This window comes from Acinonyx jubatus, chromosome C1 (assembly GCF_027475565.1).
Source record: "Acinonyx jubatus isolate Ajub_Pintada_27869175 chromosome C1, VMU_Ajub_asm_v1.0, whole genome shotgun sequence".
Lineage (NCBI taxonomy): Eukaryota > Metazoa > Chordata > Mammalia > Carnivora > Felidae > Acinonyx > Acinonyx jubatus.
Genome location: NC_069381.1, coordinates 40,956,582 through 40,976,742, shown reverse-complemented (window position 1 = coordinate 40,976,742; position 20,161 = coordinate 40,956,582). Strand labels below are relative to the sequence as shown.

The 20,161-nt window shown below is 37.0% G+C and overlaps 1 protein-coding gene across 6 annotated transcripts in view; it reads right to left on the bottom strand.

Moving 5' to 3' along the window:
• The window catches only part of OSBPL9 (oxysterol binding protein like 9), a 190,957-nt gene that overhangs the window by 70,132 nt on the left and 100,664 nt on the right, over positions 1-20,161 (bottom strand). For all 6 annotated transcript variants that reach the window (XM_015070892.3, XM_015070901.3, XM_015070916.3 and 3 more), the window contains one exon: positions 8,246-8,322. In XM_015070892.3, coding sequence (XP_014926378.2) covers positions 8,246-8,322 — 77 coding nt within the window. The remainder of the gene's footprint in view (positions 1-8,245; positions 8,323-20,161) is intronic.

Here is a 20,161-nt window from a genome sequence, read left to right as displayed (position 1 = left end):
ATTTTGTTTATGATCAACTTGGCACCAAGTACTACTACTTGTCACAGAAGAGCCTTGACTATGAAAATGACATATTTTGTGAAGTGAAGGTCAAATAACCTCATAGGATGTGATGTACAAATGAAGGTTTCCCAGTAGTCAGAACAGAGAAAAGTGGCAAGATGACAGTTATCACAATCCATAGCAGTGTATACATGTCAAACTTAAAAAGATTCTATACCCTAACAGTCAGTACCATTTTCACATCGTAGGTAGTGACCCATTTTTACAAGGCAGTATCATTCATCACATTAAATAAATGTTAATTTAGATTTTATTGCTTTGTATTTTGTTTGTATTTAACTTGCAATTTTCTTTTAGATGTATAAAATTTTAAATATAAGAAGTTTATGCCTAGCTTAATTTTTGCCCACATTAAATAACATGATATATATAATACTTGAAACACTGGAATTTTGGGCTTGCAAGAGTTTTATTTTGTTTTTTTTTCTAAAATAGGTCCTAGTTTACTGAAGATTATAAACCTTTTTTACATCTGTATGATATCCAGACAAGCTGCTATAATTCACAAAACTTTGCACAGTATAGGTAACACTGCTAAACCTACAGGATGTAGCATCCTATCTTCTTCCAGTGATCAATTCCTTGCTTGGCAATCTCTTGCATTTTGTCTGCACTAAAGCTTACTAGGGCAAATAAACTAAAAGTTTCCCTCCATTAATCAGTTTCAGCAAATATCCACTGAAGGATTCTTACAGGCTAAGAAGAGGGGAATAAGAAGCTCAACAGCCCCTATGGCCCCTCTTCAAGGAGTATCCTAATTTAGTTGGCTGTAAATACATGCAAAGATAACACAAGCTAACATACAAATTTAGAATGACTAATGGAAATTAAACTACTATAGGAGTTGCAAGGAGAGAAGATTTTAATTGTCTTCTCACATCCTCAGACTATCCTAATTGCAATTTTAAGATACCCACAGAGGAGGGGCACCTGGGTGGTTCAGTCAGTTAAATGGCTGACTCTTGCTTTCAACTCAGGTCATGACCTCACCGTTCCTGGGTTTGAGCCTGACAGTGTGGAGGCTGCTTAGGATTCTCTCTCCCTCCCTCCCTCCCTCCCTCCCTCCCTCCCTCCCTCCCTCCCCCCACCTCTCTCTCTCTCTCTCTCTCTGCCCCTCCCCTGCTCATGCGTGCTCTCTCTCAAGATAAGTAAATAAACTTAAAAAAAAAAGATACCCACAGAGAAGCAGGGAAAACAGGAAAAGAGGAAAGATAGAAGGTTAATTTACAGTTTACAGTTAATTTACAGTTAATCAGAATAAAAGGAAGAATGGAACTAATATTTATGAATACCTTCTACATACAAGGTAGAATATATTAGAGATATTATAAATCTGAACACGACTTTATTGAGGCTTTATACTTACCTTTAAAGATCAGCTCAGACTTAAAAGAAATTAAGTACTTACTAACCCACATTATACAGCTAGTAAGAGGGCAGAGCCAGGACCCAAGTCTTGATAAGCCTAACTCCACAGATTTTCTACTATAATATACTGCTTCTTAAACCATATTCAAGTTAGACAGTGCCTAGTGGGCTAGGCACATAGGTGCTATGATAAAAATACTATCAAAAAGATAGGTTTGCTCTCACCTCATGAAACTTATAATCTCAAATGGGAGATGAATTAAACAATAATGTATTATTAAAAGAGATAATGCATGTAAAGCCCACATAGTTCCTGGCACATAAGAAATGCTCAAATATGGGGCGCCTGGGTGGCGCAGTCGGTTAAGCATCCGACTTCAGCCAGGTCACGATCTCGCGGTCTGTGAGTTCGAGCCCCGCGTCGGGCTCTGGGCTGATGGCTCAGAGCCTGGAGCCTGTTTCCGATTCTGTGTCTCCCTCTCTCTCTGCCCCTCCCCCATTCATGCTCTGTCTCTGTCCCAAAAATAAATAAACGTTGAAAAAAAAATTAAAAAAAAAAGAAATGCTCAAATATTAGTTGCTACTGTTATTACTACATACCAGAATGTTATATGGACCACAAAGGAGGGAACATTACAGCAGAGGTTAAAGAGGTAAGAGAGTACTTTTTTTCCTCCATGTTTGGATATTTATTCAGCAACTAAATCAGCAGGTGGTTTCATGGAATAGATGTAAAATAAGGAGAAAAAGAAATTAATGTGTATTCCTTAGAATATGGGGGGATGCATAACTGCTGAATTAGGTATTTTCTTCCTATCTAATAAATTTGGGTGCCAGAAGTATGGTTAGAGCTATCCTAAGTCAGGGCAATGGAAAGGGGCCTTAGCAGGAGTGGCTGTTACAACTAGAGTTTGTTGTGTTAAAGATGCATGAGCTTCCCAGGGATCAGGTTAGTAAGGTAGAAGGATAATGGAATCCTCCTTAAGATGGCTACTTTCTACCACAATGAGACTCAGAATTAAGAATTAAAAGAATGTTAAATGTTCTGCCAAAAATAGAAACTGGGGTGTGAAGGGAGCAAGTGGTTAGTCGGAGAGCAAATAACAAAATGCCTGTGTCAATGAACTGTGTAGCATGGGATATCCCAATGGGAGGATGTCCAAAGAATTCCCTGATGAACTCCAATTTATTTATTTTTTATTTTTTTAATATATGAAATTTATTGTCAAATTGGTTTCCATACAACACTCAGTGCTCATCCCAAAAGATGCCCTCTTCAATACCCATCACCTACCCTACCCTCCCTCCCACCCCCCATCAACCCTCAGTTTGTTTTCAGTTTTTAAGAGTCTCTTATGCTTTGGCTCTCTCCCACTCCCAATTTAAAAAATCTAATATTTAGGCACCTGGCACACATAAGTCACCAGTCATATAAGACTTGGCCTATTTTTTTCCTGTACTCCCTTTTCATATCCTTGCCCTAACTCAGAAGGAATACCTATGAAGACAGAAGACAAGTGAAAAAAAATGAATCCTTTCCATTGTCCCAATAATACAAGTTCCTCAGTCCTCAGTTGGAGTTATCAGGCAAACTATGAGTTGAATAAGAAATAAAAGTTTTGATACAGGGCTGAATTAGAATTTCTTAACCTAAAACAGTTTTAAAATCCAAAATAAGACTTATTCTTATAACTCTGACCAGAAAGCTATGAATATGCTCAAGCTCAAGCAGTCAGACATGGGGAGGGAATATATGGCAGAGCAATTTTTTTTTTTTTAGTACTGGTTTCAGGAGTAGAATTCAGTGGTTCATCAGTTACACATAAAAGCCAGTGCTCATCACAAGTGCACTCCTTAATGCCCACCTCCCCTCCAGCAACCCTGAGTTTGTTCCCTATAGTTAAGTCTCTTATGGTTTGCCTCCCTCTATTTTTATCTTATTTTATTTTTCCTTCCCTTCCCATATGTTCATCTGTTTCTTTTATTATATTCCACATGAGTGAAATCATATGGTGCTTATCTTTCTCTGATTTATTTTGCTTAGCATAATACACTCTAGTTCCATCCACATTGTTGCAAATGGCAAGATTTCATTCTTTTTGATGCCTGAATAATATTCCATTGTGTATATATATACACACACACACACATATACATACATATATATACATGTATATATACGTATGTATACATATATATGTGTGTATATATGTATATACATGTATACATATGTATATATACATATGTATACATGTATATACATATATATACAATATACACATACACACACACACACATATATATATGTGTGTGTGTGTGTGTATGTGTGTGTGTGTGTGTGTCTTTTTTGTCCATTCATTAGCTAATGGACATTTGGGCTCTTTCCGTAATTTGGCTACTGTTTACAGTGCTGCTATAAACACTGGGGTGCATTTGCCCCTTCAGATCAGTATTTTTGTATCCTTTAGATATATACCTAGTAGTGTAATCATTGGGTCATAGGGTAGTTCTATTTTTAGCTTTTTGAGGAAACTCCATACTGTTTTCCAGAGTGGCTACATGAGACTACTTTTTATTACAGTGATAAGAAAGAGATGAAATGAAAAGGTAATATGTGCACTGGGTCTTGAATGACTGGAATTAATCTTTCAGAGGCAAATTTGAGGACTAAGGATGGTGAGGACTTAGAGTAGCATGAGTAGAAGCATGGAACCAGAGAAGATTTCTATGCGGAGCATCAGATACATGTAGGATCAGCAAGTGGAAAGGTAGGTTGGGGTCAAATTAAAAGGAGACAGAAATCCCCTAATAAAGTTTTACTTCATCCTACAGGCAAATGTAAATAATTAAAGGTTTTTCACAGTTATCGATACCTTAAGGTCTTTTATTAAAGGTGCTCTTTTATAAGATGAAGAGAATAAATTCAGGAATATTACAAGGGTACCAGAAATAGTTAGCAAGATGCAACTTACATGGTAGTCAAAGTGAGAAGAGGAGTATGAGCGATTCTATTAAAAAGAAAAGACACTGGGGTGCCTGGCTGGCTCAGTTGGTAGAGCATCCAACTCTTGATCCCAAGGTCATGAGTTCAAACCCTACACTGGGCATGGAGCCTACTTTAAAAAAAAAAAAAAAAAAAAAAAGGACAAGACAACACACACACACACACACACACACACACACACACACACACACAGAGTTTGGCAGGTGGGAAGTTATCACCTAAGAGGACTCTCAACTCCGAAACTTCAATGGCTCAGAGAGTAACACTGTCATTAACAGAAACAGGAAAATGGGATAAAGAGATGGGTTTGAGGAAGAAGGAGATGACAAGCTCAGATTTAGCCATGTTGAGGTTGAGTTCCAGGGGGACATCTAACTGGCAAAATCCAAAAGGAAAGAGTGTAGGACTAAAACCAAATATGAAAAGATATATATAAAAACGGGTGGGTGAGAGGTAAGGAGAAGTCACCTACATAAAAGTTTTAGATGAATCCATGAAAATGGTGAGGGCTACTGGAGGCAGAGGGAGTAAGGTCATAGTCTCAAAGGAAACATCATACATTCAAGAGGATGGATGTAGTATTAACTCTGAGAAAGTAAGCATATTTTTCTTTGAATGCAAAGCAGAGAAAGAAAGTATAGGTGAAATCACTAAGAACTATTGCAGTGAGACCTTTTTCTATAAAGAAGGGAGCAGGCTGTGTTAGATACTGCACACTTTAAAGATTTCACTGTGGGGATTTAATTGAAAATCAAGGAGTCAATAAGAAGACTGTTAAATAGAAATCCAATTACAGTTAGACAAAATTTAAATACAGCCATCTCAATTTTGTGACCCCTAATAGTACTAGAGGCTGACAAACCAAACAATGGGGGCCTTGGGGAATGGAAACCAGAATGGTATACAGCACAAAACATCAAGTGACAAAAAATTCTAAGGGTGATAGCAAAATCAGTGCTCGAGAAGCAGGCATAAGGTCTACATGGGAGGATGACGTAAGCAAAATTAGACAGGTATTAAATGGCCAGAAAAAACGAAGTAGAGCTCAGACCGAAATAAGAAAAGTTCAGAAGAAGTAAAGTGATAGAGGGTAAAGGTAAGAAAACTGTGGTCAAAGAGAAAACACTTTTAAATTCAATATTATGGAGGTAGTGCAGCCCTCAGTAACAACAAGGCCAAAGCAGTATCACTTAATGGCTAAAGTAGAGATGAAATTCAATGGAAAAAGAAGACATGTAAAGCCTTCTCCTGTGACCATTTGCAAGAGAGTTCCATGAGTGCCTACTCCATAGTGCCTAATAGTACACTATACATCTCAAAGTACTCGATAAACAGCAATGGAAAAGCAACCTATACATCATCTGTTTCTTTGTTAATTCTTTCAATTATTTTTCATCCAACTAACAGTTATTAAGCACTCTTTAGAATGTCAGTCAGGTACTGGGAGTAAAAATGGTGAGAGCAGTTGCTGTGTTAGTAATAGCAGCTAACATTTATCAAGTTCTCACTATAGCTAGGAATGATTACAACAAATTTGCATTTAACTAATTTAATCACCAAAACAACTCTATAAAGGTAGGTACTTTTATTGTTTTCATTTTATAGATGAGGACAGTGGAACTCAGACTAAGTTCAATGTAAAGAGTTAAACCTAAGTGGTGGCACTGGGATTCAGACCAAGACATTCTGGCTCCAGAGTCAAGTTCTTCACCACACTTCACTATCTCTGGGAGGAAAATCTTTACTTTTTTGCCAATCAAATTAACATTTACTTACATATTTCTAAATGTCCTATCTTATGCATACATAAACTTTATTTAAAAATATATATTCTCTTGTATTACATGTATTTTAAAATATCAAAGCTATCAGAGTCTAAGACTTTAAAATTTTTCTTTTCTTCTTGTTACTTCTTCTGAGTGAAAACTCAGAAATTCCAAAAATGGATCAAACTAGGTACCCGACCTTCAAGAGTCTGCATCCTAATTGGGGAAGCTGGAGTAACACATACTTTAAAAGATAAACCAAAAATATATATATATCATGAGGACTTAGTGAATTGTGCGACAAGTATGGCATTCGAAGGAAAGAGATCATTTTGAGTTTGGGGGATGGCTAGGAAGGGGTCAGTCAGGGGAGGCTCCACAGAAGAGATCAGTTCTGAACTGGGCTTTCAAGAAAAGCCAGTATATAAAAGCAGAGTGGAGGCAGATGGCATTTCAGAGAGGAGAGAAAACATAATGTGCAAGAATGTGGAGACCAGAAATGAAAAGATGCATTCAGAGGAAATTAAGTAAACAGCAGCAGCACTCTAGTAAAAAGTTGACATAGAGGTATAATGGTAGAAATGTCTAGAAAGGCAAGTTGAGAACAGATCACAGAGGGACTTGAATTGAATGTCAGTCTCACCAACCATGGAGGGAATCTCATCTGCCGCATTCAGGTTAATAGGATTCTTAAAACACTTGTCTTCCTACTGAATCACAAATTTCCTAAAATGATGTCACACTCATTTATAAAACCGCCTAAAAGCAAGCCTTCAGAAATTATGAAATTGCTTTTAAAAAGCATAGCTCAAAGAATAACTTACAGATCTCCTAGTTCAACTCCATATTCATTCTTATAATCTCTTAATAGCCACATCCTTGAATAATGTTTTTTAAGTCTCTATTTGAACAGTTTCAGGTGATGAGGAGTTTCCACCTTGTAGGACCTGCAATGCCCTATATACCACTTTGTATAATCAAGCCAGTTCCTGGTACAGGACAAAAATCAGTAGAGAAAAAGAGTTATTAAATATCAGTTTTCTACAACTCAACCCTATAAATCAAAATAATTAAAACAAAATCCTCCAATGCCATAATATAAGCTCCTTCATTTAAGAATGAACTTGGAAAACTATCTGCAGTATGGTGGAGTAAACATTTGTTGTTTTTGTCATCTATCATCTTTTATCCCTATTATGACTTTGCTTGGTGGGCACCATCTTCTACCCTATAAGCAATGTTTCTGGTGAAGCAGGTAACAGCCCAGCTCCAGGAGTGAAAGACGTGACTGTGAAATTGTGATTGGTCAGGATTAAGAAAATGACTGGAGATAAGGTGATCAGCACTAATCCTATAGGTCTTACTATGGTCCAGAAAGAACAATAACCTTCTGTGGAATTGGGAGTTCCTACAATATTTTCCTGATAGTATGTTGTACATCTCAACAATGGGAGGCTGAAATTGCTACAACAAAAAGAACTTATCTAAAAATAAAGGCACTCCAGAAGAAATGAGGCCTAGAAATAGAAATGGTGGATTTGGGTCCTCATGACATTAAGTGCCTACTTCAAACCACATTTCAGCCAGATTTACATTTTTCTTAAACCCAATTTGTCTTTTTTTTCCTTTTACTTTCACCCCAAAGAGTACTACTTAACACATATGGTAACTGCCAAATCCAGTAACAAGAAAAGTAGGTCAACTCATCAGTACTTATGTATTATTATACATTACTGCATAATTTAGTTGTATCAATAACCAATCATAGATACTAAATTTAAAAATGATCTGGTACATATTAACACAGAATTTCACATTGAATATGGCCTTGAACTGTCTTATTTCTAAATAAAAATCAGTATTTTACCCCATAGAAAACAGAAGAAAAGGAATATACCTTTACTGATATAACACTATAAAGGCAAGAATAAGCAACTCAGAAATAAGAAATTTTCATTATATCATATCACAGTTATTTTAAAAAAACAGAAAATAAACAAACAAAAACTAACGAACTATCCAGAAGCTATGTAAAGACTCTTACTTGAAGCTGAAGAGTATGTCTAAGAATTGTTTCTTCTAAGGCATGGATCCACTTCTCTCGCTCATCAGCATCGCGAGCTGAAATAAAATATTATAAAAATTAAACCGCTAATTTCTACAAGACAGTTTTATGTTTTAAAGTAAAAATTTTAAACCTCAATACTAATAGGACAGGCTTTAGTTGTGCCATTTTCTTAATAGGTTCATCTTCCTATCCTTTTTAAACATGCAATCCACTTGCAGCAATTTATAACAAAGGGAATAATTATGGTCAGTAATAGCAAGCTACACTTCACTGAGAACAACTAGAAAAGCTGGAAAAATTACTAAAAAATAATTGATTGGAGACAATAGAAAATAACAAGGTAATAAAGAAATAACAGGCCAAAGTCTAAAAGACAAACATCTAGAAGATAAGCCTTATATTGAAGGCCACTTCTCTCCTTATAAATTCCACCAAAGTAGTAGTAGACTGAGCAACGTACTTAAAAACTTTGTCAGTATGTTTGGGCAGGAGCTGTATGGGAACTCTATGTATTTTCTGCTTAATTTTTCTATGAACCAAGAACCGCTTTAAAAAATAGTCTATTAAAAAAAAAAAAAAAAGCCTTGTCAAGGCAAAAGTTGGAAACCAAGGCCCACCACCAGTGGGGTCTCTAGTGAATAAGTCATGCTTCAATTAGGGTGTCATGGGGCTACACTTAATAGAGGGATTAAGAATAAAACAATTAAATTAACTGCTCAGTTCTGAATGGCAAAGAAAAATCTTCATGCCCAAAATGGATTAAAACAACCCCATGTTATTAGTGACTCTAGGTACCTGGCTAACAAAAGCAAACAAAATCTTTTCTGTAGGAAGATAACATCATTTCAACTGCTGAATCATCTCTATAAATAATTTTTTGATACAATGTCTAGCACATAAGTACAGATAGCCAAGTATACAAGGAGACAAAACTATACATTAATGAAAATCAAAAGACAGTACAGGGGCATATAGGTGGCTCCGAAGGTTAAACATCCAGCTCTTGATTTCGGCTCAGGTCATGATCTCACAGTCTGTGAGCTCGAGCCCCACATCAGGCTCTGCACTGATGGTGCAGAGCCTGCTTGGGATTCTGTCTCTCTCCCCCACTCACGCTCTCTCTCTTTCAAAATAAATAAATAAACTTAAAAAAACACAGTCAGCAAAATTTAAAACTCAGTGGATGAGTTTAACAGCAGAATAAATCAACTAATGAGACAATTAGAGAAATGGAAGAGAGATCAGAAGAAACTTATCAGTATAAAAGACAGTAAGTCAAACAGATAGAAAATATTTTCAAAAAGGTAAGCAGGGCGCCTGGGTGACTCAGTCAGTTAAGCTTCTGACTTCGGCTCAGGTCACGTTCTCACTGTTTGTGAGTTCGAGCCCTGCATCGGGCTCTATGCAGACAGCTCAGAGCCTGGACCCTGCTTTGGATTCTGTCTCCCTCTCTCTCTTCCCCTCCCCCACCCATGCTCTCTTTCTGTCTCTCAAAAATAAATAAATGTTAAAAAAAATTTTTTTTTAAAGCTGAGCAAGCAATTGAGCTAAACTCTCAAACAATGCTAGCCAAAAGACAACAGAGTACTATATTTAATGGATAAAAGAAAATAGCTTCCAATCTAGAATTTGGTGAACGTCCTTCAGGAACTAAGATGAAATAAAGTCATTTTCAGACCAAAAAAACTAAAAATTTGTCACCAGCAGACACTCATTAAAGAAAATTTGAGGGGCACTTGGGTGGCTCAGTCAGTTGAGCATCCGACTCTTGATTTCAGCTCAGGTCATCATCTCACAGTTTGTGAGATCAAGCCCCATGCCAAGGTCTGCCCTGACAATGTGGAGCCTGATTGGAATTCTCTCTTCCCCCCTCTCTCTCTCTGCCCCTTTCTCTCCCTCCCTCTCTCTCTCTCTCTAAATAAACTTAAAAAAAAAAGAAAAAGAAAATTTGGAAAGGTATTCTCCATGCCTACATGGATAATGTCTGATGGAAGGTGGTAGAAGCAGGAAAGAATGGAGTCACAAAAATGGTAAGTATATTAAACCATAAGGAACCTAGGAATCAACCTAACCAAAGAGGTGAAAGACTGGTACTCTGAAAACTATAAAAACACTGATGAAAGAAATTAAAAAGGACACAAAGAACTGGAAAGACATTCCATGCTCATGGATTAGAAGAACAAATATTGTTAAAATATTTACACTACCCAAAGCAATCTACACATTTAATGCAATCCCTCTCAAAATACCATAAGCATTTTTCACAGAGCTAGAACAAACAATCCTAAAATTTGTATGGAACCACAAAAGACTCAGAATAGTCAAAGCAACCTTGAAAAAATCAAAGCAAAGCTGGAGGTATCACAATTCTGGACTTCAAGTTATGTTACAAAGCTGTAGTGATCAAACAGTATAGTATGGTACTGGCATAAAAACAGAAACATAGATCAGTGGAACAGAATAGAAAAGTCAGAAATGAACCCACAACTATATGGTCAATTAATCTTTAACAAAGCAGGAAAGAATATCCAATAGGGAAAAGACAGTCTCTTCAACATATGGTGTTGGGAAAACTGGACAGCAACATGCAAAAGAATGAAACTGTACCACTGTTTTACACCATACACAAAAATAAATTCAAAATGGATTAAAGACCTAAATGTGAGACATGAAACCATTAAACTCCTAGAGAAGAACACAAGCAGTAATCTTTTTGACATCAGCCATAGCAAGTTCTGACTAGATACGTCTCCTGAGGCAAGGGAAACAAAAGCAAAAATAACTATTGGTACTTCATCAAAATAAAAAACCTCTGCACAGTGAAACAATCAACAAAACTAAAAGGCAACCTATGGAATGGGAGAAGATATTTGCAAATGACATATCTGATAAAGGGTTAGTATCCAAAATTATAAAGAACTCAACAAACTCAACACCTAAAAAACAAATAATCCAATTAAAAAGTGAGTGGAAGACACGAATAGACAATTTTCCAAAGAAGACATCCAGATGGCTAACAGACACATGGAAAGATGTTCAACATCACTCATAATCAAGAATACAAGTCAAAACCACAATGAGATAGCACCTGACACCCGTCAGATGACTAAAATCAGTAACACAAGAAACAACAGGTGTTGACAAGGATGTGGAGAAAGGGGAACCTTATTATACTATTGGTGAGAATGCAAACTAGTCCAGCCACTCTAGAAAACAGTATGGAGGTTCCTCAAAAAAGTTAAAAATACAACTACCCTATGATGCAGCAATTGCACTATTAGGTATTTACTCATTCAAAGGGATACATGTACCCCAATGTTTACAGCAGTATTATCTCCAACAGCCAAACTATGAAAATAGCCCAAGTGTCCATCAACTAATGAATGGATAAAGAAAATGTGGAATAGATATACAATGGAATATCATTCAGCCATAAAAATGAAATCTTGCCAGAATGATGTGGATGGAGTGACAGTATATTATTATGCTAAGAGAAAAGAGAAAGACAAATACCATATGATTTCACTCATATGTGGAACTTAAGAAACAAAACACATGAGCATAGAGAAAAAGAGGGAGAGAGAGAGGCAAATCAAGAAACAGACGTAACTATAGAAAACAAACTTATGGTTACCAGAGGGGAGGAGGGTTGTGGAATGGGTTAAATAGGTGATGGGGATTAAAGAGGGCACTTGTGATGAGCACTGGCTGTTGTATAGAAGTGTTGAACCACTAAATTGTACACCTGAAACCAGTATTACACTGTATGTTAACTAACTGGAATTTAAATAAAAACCTAAAAAAAAAAAAAAAAAGAAAGAAAAAAACAGTTAAAAAATGGTAAGTACATTGGGGCGCCTGGGTGGCTCAGTCGGTTAAGCGGCCGACTTCGGCTCAGGTCATGATCTCGCGGTCCGTGAGTTCAAGCCCCGCGTCAGGCTCTGTGCTGACAGCTCAGACCCTGGAGCCTATTTCAGATTCTGTGACTCCCTCTCTCTGACCCTTCCCCGTTCATGCTCTGTCTCTTTCTGTCTCAAAAATAAATAAACGTTAAAAAAAATTAAAAAAATAATAAAAATAAAAAAAATGGTAAGTACATGGGCAAAACTAAATGCATATTGACTACATAAAATAATAATACCTTGTGAAGTTAAATACATATAAAATTAAATACAAACAACTGAAAATAAAGTAGGAAAGAGAAAATGGAGTTAAAGAATTCTAAAGTTCTGCATTGTTTGGAAAGAAGATAAAATTACCAATTAACATTAGATTTTGATAACTGAAAGATTTATGTTGTAATTTTTAGAGTAATCACTATAAGGTTAAGTGTTTAACTTCCCACATAATAAATAAAAAAATCAGTAATGAAAAATAATCCAAAAATTTACAAGAAAGAAAAAAAAGAAACAAAATACAAGACAAAAAGAAAACATATGGTAAAATGGTAAAATTTTAACCCTAAAACACCAATAATTAAATTAGGTATAAATGAAGTATGTAAATGTTCCAATTAGAAAAAGAAGAATTTTTAAACAAGATTTTATGACACAAGAGATACTCATTAAATATAAGGATACAGAAATATTAAAAATAGGAGTATAAAAAAAGACAGACCATAGAAATACTAACTCTAAAAAAGTTGATATTATTCAAATCACACAAAATAGACTTTACCAGAAGATCAAGAGGCTCACTTTGCAAATGCAACAGAATTTTATCATCAAGAAGATACAATAAATATAAATTTATATGTAGCTAATAATACGTATTCAAAAATATATGTATATGGCAAAAACATATAGAATATAAGGAAAAATAGACAAAACACCACCATCATAGTGGCAGATTTTAATACAACTCATTCATCTCCCAATTAGATGAAGCAGACAAAAAATTAGTAAGCATCTAGAAAATATGAATAATCCCTGATGAATAAACTTGATCCAATGGACATACATAGAGCACTACACACAACAAATGTGAAACAGACATTCTTTTCAAGCACACACAGAATATTTCTAAAAACTGACCATACAGCAGCTCTTCCAACAATAGCCAGGTTATGGAAAGAGCCTAAATGCCCATCAACTGATGAATGGATAAAGAAGATACGGTTTATATATACAATGGAATACCACTTGGCAATGAGAAAGAATGAAATCCTGCCATTTGCAACAACGTGTATGGAACTGGAGGGTATTATGCTAAGTGAAGTAAGCCAGAGAAAGACAGATACCATATGTTCTCATGTGGAGCTTGAAAAACTTAATAGAAGACCATGGGGCAGGGAGGGGAGGGGAGGGGAGGGGAGGGGAGGGGAGGGAGGGAAGGAGAGGGGAGGGAAGGAAGGGAGGGAGGGGAGGAGAGGGAGGGAGGGAGGGAGAGGGGAGGAAGGAAGGGAGGGAGGGAGGAGAGGGAGGGAGGAGGAAGGAGAGGGGAGGGAAGGAAGGGGAGGGGAGGGAGGAGAGGGGAGGGGAGGGAAAGGGAAGGGAAAAAATAGTTTCAAACAGAGAGGGAGGCAAACCATAAGAGACTCTTAAATACAGAGAACAAACAGAGGGTTGATGGGGGGGGGGGAACAGGTGAGGGGGTAAGTGGGTGATGGGCATTGAGGAGGGCAGTTGTTGGGATGAGCACTGGATGTCGTATGTAAGCAATGACTCACAGGAATCTATCCCCAAAACCAAGACAAGAAAAGAATAAGGAACTGCCATAACTAAATGTAATGCAGGATCTTGGATTGAATCCTGGAAAAGGAACATTAGAGGAAAAATCAAATGATTTGTGGTTTAATTAAAAGCATTTTAGCATCTGTGGTTTAATTAAAATCATTGTACCAAATGAGTGGAAGATTCAGCTCAGGACATTAGAGCCTGAGCAAGATGAGGAGGGCACGCGGTAGTAACCCCTTATCAACAAGGGATACATTCCAAGACACCCAGTGGATGCCTGAAACCATGGACAGTAATGAACCCTATATATACAGTGTTTTTTCCTATACATACTTATGATAAAGTTTATTTATAAATTAGTAAGAGGTCACTAATTAGTAAGAGATTAACAACAGTAACTAATAATAAATAGAACGATTATAACAATATACTGTAATAAAAGTTATGTGAATGTGGCCCGTTTCTCACATACATGAATGCTCTTAAAATATATATATATATATTTAATATTGTTTATTTATTTTTGAGAGAGAGAGAGACACACACAGAGCGTGAGTTGGGGGAGAGGCAGAGGGAGGCAGAGAGAGAGAGAGACACAGAATCCGAAGCAGGCTCCAGGCTCTCAGCTGTCAGCACAGGGCCTGATGCGAAGCTCAAACTCACAGACTGAGAGATCGTGACCTGAGCCGAAGTCAGATGGTCTACTGACTGAGCCACCCAGGCGCCCCTTAAAATATCTTAATGTACTGTACTCACCCTTCTTCTTGTGATGATGTGAGATGATAAAATGTCTATGTGATGAGATAAAGTGAAGTAAATTAATACAGGCACTATGAAGTAGCATTAGGCCATTACTGACTTGGCAATATGTTAGAAGGATCATCTGCTTCCAGAACACAGTTAACTGTGAGTAATTAAAACCGCAGAAAGCAAAACTGCGCATGAAGGGGCACTACTGTACATCATACCAATGGACAATGTGGCATGAGGCATCAAAGCCCAAAACAGGATGAAGAGGGAATCTACACAGTGGAAGAGTCCAGCATGAAGAGTCAGAAGACAAGAAAGGTGAAGAGGGAGTCCACATTGCAGGGGACAGAGTCAAGTGGGCACAAGGTTTCCAAGGCTGGGTGGAGTAAGGATGATATTCACACAAAGTAGGTAATGATAGGAACTACATACAGGAGGATTGGCCAAGTAAGTAAACACAACAAGGATAAAGGATTTCTCACTGTTGGAAAATAGTGTTACAAATAATGTAAGCGAGAAAACCAGAATGATTTCTGGGGTGTGAGACTGGAAATGGAGGTATCGGTATGAACTCATGGTTTTGGCTATATAAATAAATACATATGGAAATATGGACATGGAGGCACATGCATGTATATAACATTTACATGTTTCTTAGCTATGAGAGATCCTGGGTCCCATGACACCTAACAGTGCCAAATACACCTAAAACCAGGTATTGATTTCTGAAAGCCATTCTCCTTTCAAAGGTACCAGGGCTTCTTGGAAAAATGGTTGATTATAGAACTAGGAAGGAAGGGAGAAAATAAGCCTAGAATCCTTTTTTCTTTTCTTTTCTTTGTGTGTGTGTGTGTGTGTGTGTGTGTGTGTGCCAGAAAGTAAGTAAGGAAATGCTTTTTTGTGCCAGAAAGTAAGGAAATACTCAGAAAATTATAGGGACATGTCAAAAAGAATACAGAAGTCAGCTTAAAGGGAATTCTAGTGGCCAAACTGAGGGCAATTTAAGCATCAAAATAAATAATGATAGTAAAGAATTATAGTCTGTTGAGTAAAACAAGATACTATGTTACTACTGATATATAAATATATATATACATATATATGTATATGTACATATATGTATATACACACACACACTGAAAGTTTGATGAGGAATGGGATATTGGCATAGCTTCAAAATACTTCCCCACAAAATATTAACTAAGTTGGGAAAAAGATTAAATTTAACAACAAAAGCCTGGCAATACCACCTTAATGAGATGATTAAAGTAAATGTCATCAGTAATGGGATATATTGAAACCCTGTGATAAGAACACAGAATCATGTCTGTGATCTTTGAGTCAAAGACAGGTAATCTGAATCAAATTATAAAGAAACATCAGAAAAAAACAAACTGGGGGACATTCTACAAAATAATTAGCCTATAACCTTTAAAAGTGTCAAGGTCAGGGGCGTCTGGCTGGCTCAATCATTGGAGCATGAGACTCTTGGGGTTGTGGGTTCAAGCCCCACAATGGGCATAGAGATTACTTAAAAATAAAATCTTTAAAGAAAAAGTGTCAAGATCATAAAAGTCAAGGAAAGGAAAGACTGTGGAACCATTCCAGACTGAAGGAGACTAAAGAGACATGATAACTAAATGTAAAATGTGATGCTGAACCAGATCCTCTTGCTATAAAGGACTTTATTGGGACAACTGGAAAAGTTTGAACAGAGTCTAAGGGTTAGAAAGCATTAAGGCATCAATGTTAATTTCTTGATTTTAATGGTTGTATAGTATGTATAGAGGAAAACTTCCTTATTTGCAGGAAATATTTTAAAAAGCAGGGATGATGGGACATTCAATTAGCAACTTTCAGTTTGGGAGGAGGATTGTACTGTACTTGCAACTTTTCTGTAAGTATAAGATTGAATCATACTTTAAAAATCATATTTAAAATTATGATAAACCAAAGAAGACATAAATAAATGGAAATATTTCTTCAGGGACTGTAAAATTCAATACTGCAACCTATTCAAATTAATCTATAGATTAAATGCAAAGCAAATTAAAATTCCAAAAGGCATTTTTAAACTTTGTCAAGTTGATTCTAAAATACAAAATGGTACAAAAGATAAAGAATAGCAAAGGCTTCCTGGAAAAGAGAGAGAAGGTTTACTGTATCAAATATAGAGTAATAAAGAAAATGTGGTATTAGAGCAAGGCTATATAAACACACCAAGGAAACAGAACAGAGCCCAGAAACAGGCCCACTCATATATATAAACACTTGATTTGTGACAAATGTGGCACCTAAGAGCAGTTAGGAACAATCTTTCAATATATAATTGTAGGACAATATGGGAAAAAAAGAAACCTGACCATACCTTTACTACACACAAAAATTAATTCCAGGCGATTGCTTTATTCTTAACTGTGAAAGAACAACAAAGCTTCCAGAAGATAGAACAGGAGAATATCATCATAATTTGGGGATAGAAAAAAAGCTTCTTAAACAGGATACAGAACTAATTACAAAGAAAATGACTGATAAATTTAACTACATCAAAGTTAAGAATTTTGGTTCATCAAAAGACATCATTTAGAGAATGTCATAATAAGCTACTGTGACATACAGAGTTAAAGAACATGGACTCTAGGTTCAAACCTGAGCTTTGCTAGTTATTAACCATATAATTTGCAACAAATTATAAGCCTCAGTATTCTCATTTGTAAAATGACAGTAATAGTATCTACCACAAAGGGTTATTTCGGAGATTAAATGAGTTAATACAAATACAACACTTGGACAGGTAAATGACATAAAGTGCTCAATAAGCATTAAATTATTACTATCAAACTGTTGAGCATTAATTATGATCTGGCCCTGATTTCAAGGAGTTCAAAATCTAGTAAAGAAAGATTTGTATTTAACTATATGAATTCATGGCTTATGCCCACCACCCGCCCTGCCCCCACACACAAAGGAAGTGAATAAAAAAATCAGGGAAGAGCTCCTTGAGGAGTTACACCCTAAAGAATAAGAATTAGTTTGTTAAGTAGAGAGGGTAAGTACATCTTGAAAGAGAAAAGAACAATAATAAAGACACTGAGACATGAAAAAGGTATATTTGGGAAACTGATTTAAATATGTCTAGAACATTGGATTGATTTGGGGAGGAGGAAATGGCAAAAGTTTAGGATCCCAGCCCAAGGAGTACAAATGGACTTTATCCTTAAGACAATGGAAAGCCCTTAAAAAGTTCAAGCATGAGAATGACATGGTCTAATCTGCATATTAGGAACATCAGTCTGGCAGTGTTGTAGAGAATGAAAAATGGGGCAAAAATTGAGGGGGTCACACCAGTTAGGAAGTGGTTGTACCAGTAAGGCCAGAATTGAGAAATGGTTAGGGCATGACAAGGGGTGTTATTCTCACTGCCATCAGGCCACCAAATGGTAATCATCTTTAAATCTGCCACCTCCTCACAAATGATATCAGATACCAGGTTCATCAGATTCTTCCTTGAGATAGTCCCTCTTTCTATCCTGTCTTTCAATTCCTAGTGACTACATGCTGGTTCAAGCAGTCATACAGTCTTATGTCTGTAAACAAAATATCATCACAAATGTAGTACATGTGTATACTCTGCAACCTCCAACACAGCCTGCACACCTCAGATTGAGCTTATATTGAAATGCTATTTAGGAGTGCCTGGGTGGCTCAGTCAGTTGAGCATCCGACTTTGGCTCGGGTCATGAGCTCATGGCTCATAAGTCAGAGCCCAGTGTCAGGCTCTGTGCTGACAGCTCAGAGCCTGGAGCCTGCTTCAGATTCTGTGTTTCCATCTCTCTCTGCCCCTCTCCACTCACGCTCTCCCTCTCTCTCAAAAATAAACATTAAAATTTTTTTTAAAAAAAGAAATGCTAGGGGCGCCTGGGTGGCTCAGTCGGTTAAGCGTCTGATTTCGGCTCAGGTCACGATCTTGCGGTATGTGAGTTCGAACCCCGCGTCAGGCTGACTGCTCAGAGTCTGGAGCTTGTTTCAGATTCTGTGTCTCCCTCTCTCTCTGACCCTCCCCCGTTCATGCTCTGTCTCTCTCTGTCTCAAAAATAAATAAACGTTAAAAAAAAATTAAAAAAAAAAAGAAATGCTATTTCTATTTTTAAAAACCTCAAAATTTGACCATATTCTACAGAATTCACCTAACCTCCCTGTTTAACAATAAAATCCCTCCACATCTTCCATTTCATGTGTGTTTTACATGAACCAAACCATCGTCTCAATGACCTTAAAACACTCTAAATTATCTTCATGGAATACTTCTTCCCTCTGTGAACCTTAACATTGACTTTACCCTTCCTTCCATCTACCTAAACATCACATGCCTCAGAATAAGTCCTAGTTCTCCTCAAGGAAGTCTTACCTAACTAGTCCAACAGCACTGATCTCTTTCTCCTTAAATGCCAATGCATCATTCAATTATTCTTTGATCAAGTATTTATTGACTACCTATAAAATTTAATCTTATACTGCCCACACACTGTTATTTACACTTTTTCACGTGTTTATGTTTTGTCTCTAAGATTTTAGGTTTTCTGACAATATTAACCATAGTGTTTATCACAGTATTAGATATATCCATCCATCTTCCTATCCATCCATCCAACATTTATTTAGTAGCTAGTAAATACCAAGTACTGTTTAGAAACTGGGGATATATATTCAAATAAGACCCAGTCCCTGTTTGTGTAGAACATACACTCCAGTGACAGAAAACATATGCAAACTGACAACCGCTACTATACAGATGACTGAGTAAATCAGTGTAAGCAGAGTTCAAGGGGTGTACACTTGTGGAGATGAACTCAAGGAAGGCTTGAGCTCATCAAGGAAGCCTTCTAGAGCATGGAGATTAGAGTTGAGTTTTTAAAACTGAGTGAGGGGCACCTGGGTGGCTCAGTCAGTTAAGCTTCTGACTTCAGCTCAGGTCATGATCTCACAGTTCATGAGTTCAAGCCCTGCATTGGGCTCTGTGCTGACAGCTTGGAGCCTGGAGCTTGCTTCGGATTCTGTGTGTGCGTGTGCGTGTGCGTGTGTGTCTGCCCCTCCCCCACTTGTGTTCTGTCTCTTTCTCAAAAATAAATAAAACATGAAAAAAATTTTAACTGAGTGAGAATTAGAGGCAAAGGTGTGGATGTGGAGGGAGGGAGGAGATAGAGAAAGGAAGAAGGAGAGGGAGATGTGAAGGAGGAGAGGGAGAAGGGATGTGTGGTGAGGGAAGCACTGACAAGGGAGGTATTCAAAGGTAAAGAGGGCAGTATAAGCAAAGGTAAACATGTGGCAAATTACTGTATGAGAATATAAACTAAGAACCAGAAAATATAGCCCATGCTTTGCTACTTTTTTCTAGTGTTGACCTTAGCAAGTCACACCATCTGAATACTCATTTTAGCATTTTCAAATTAGAGGCTTACTGGCATAA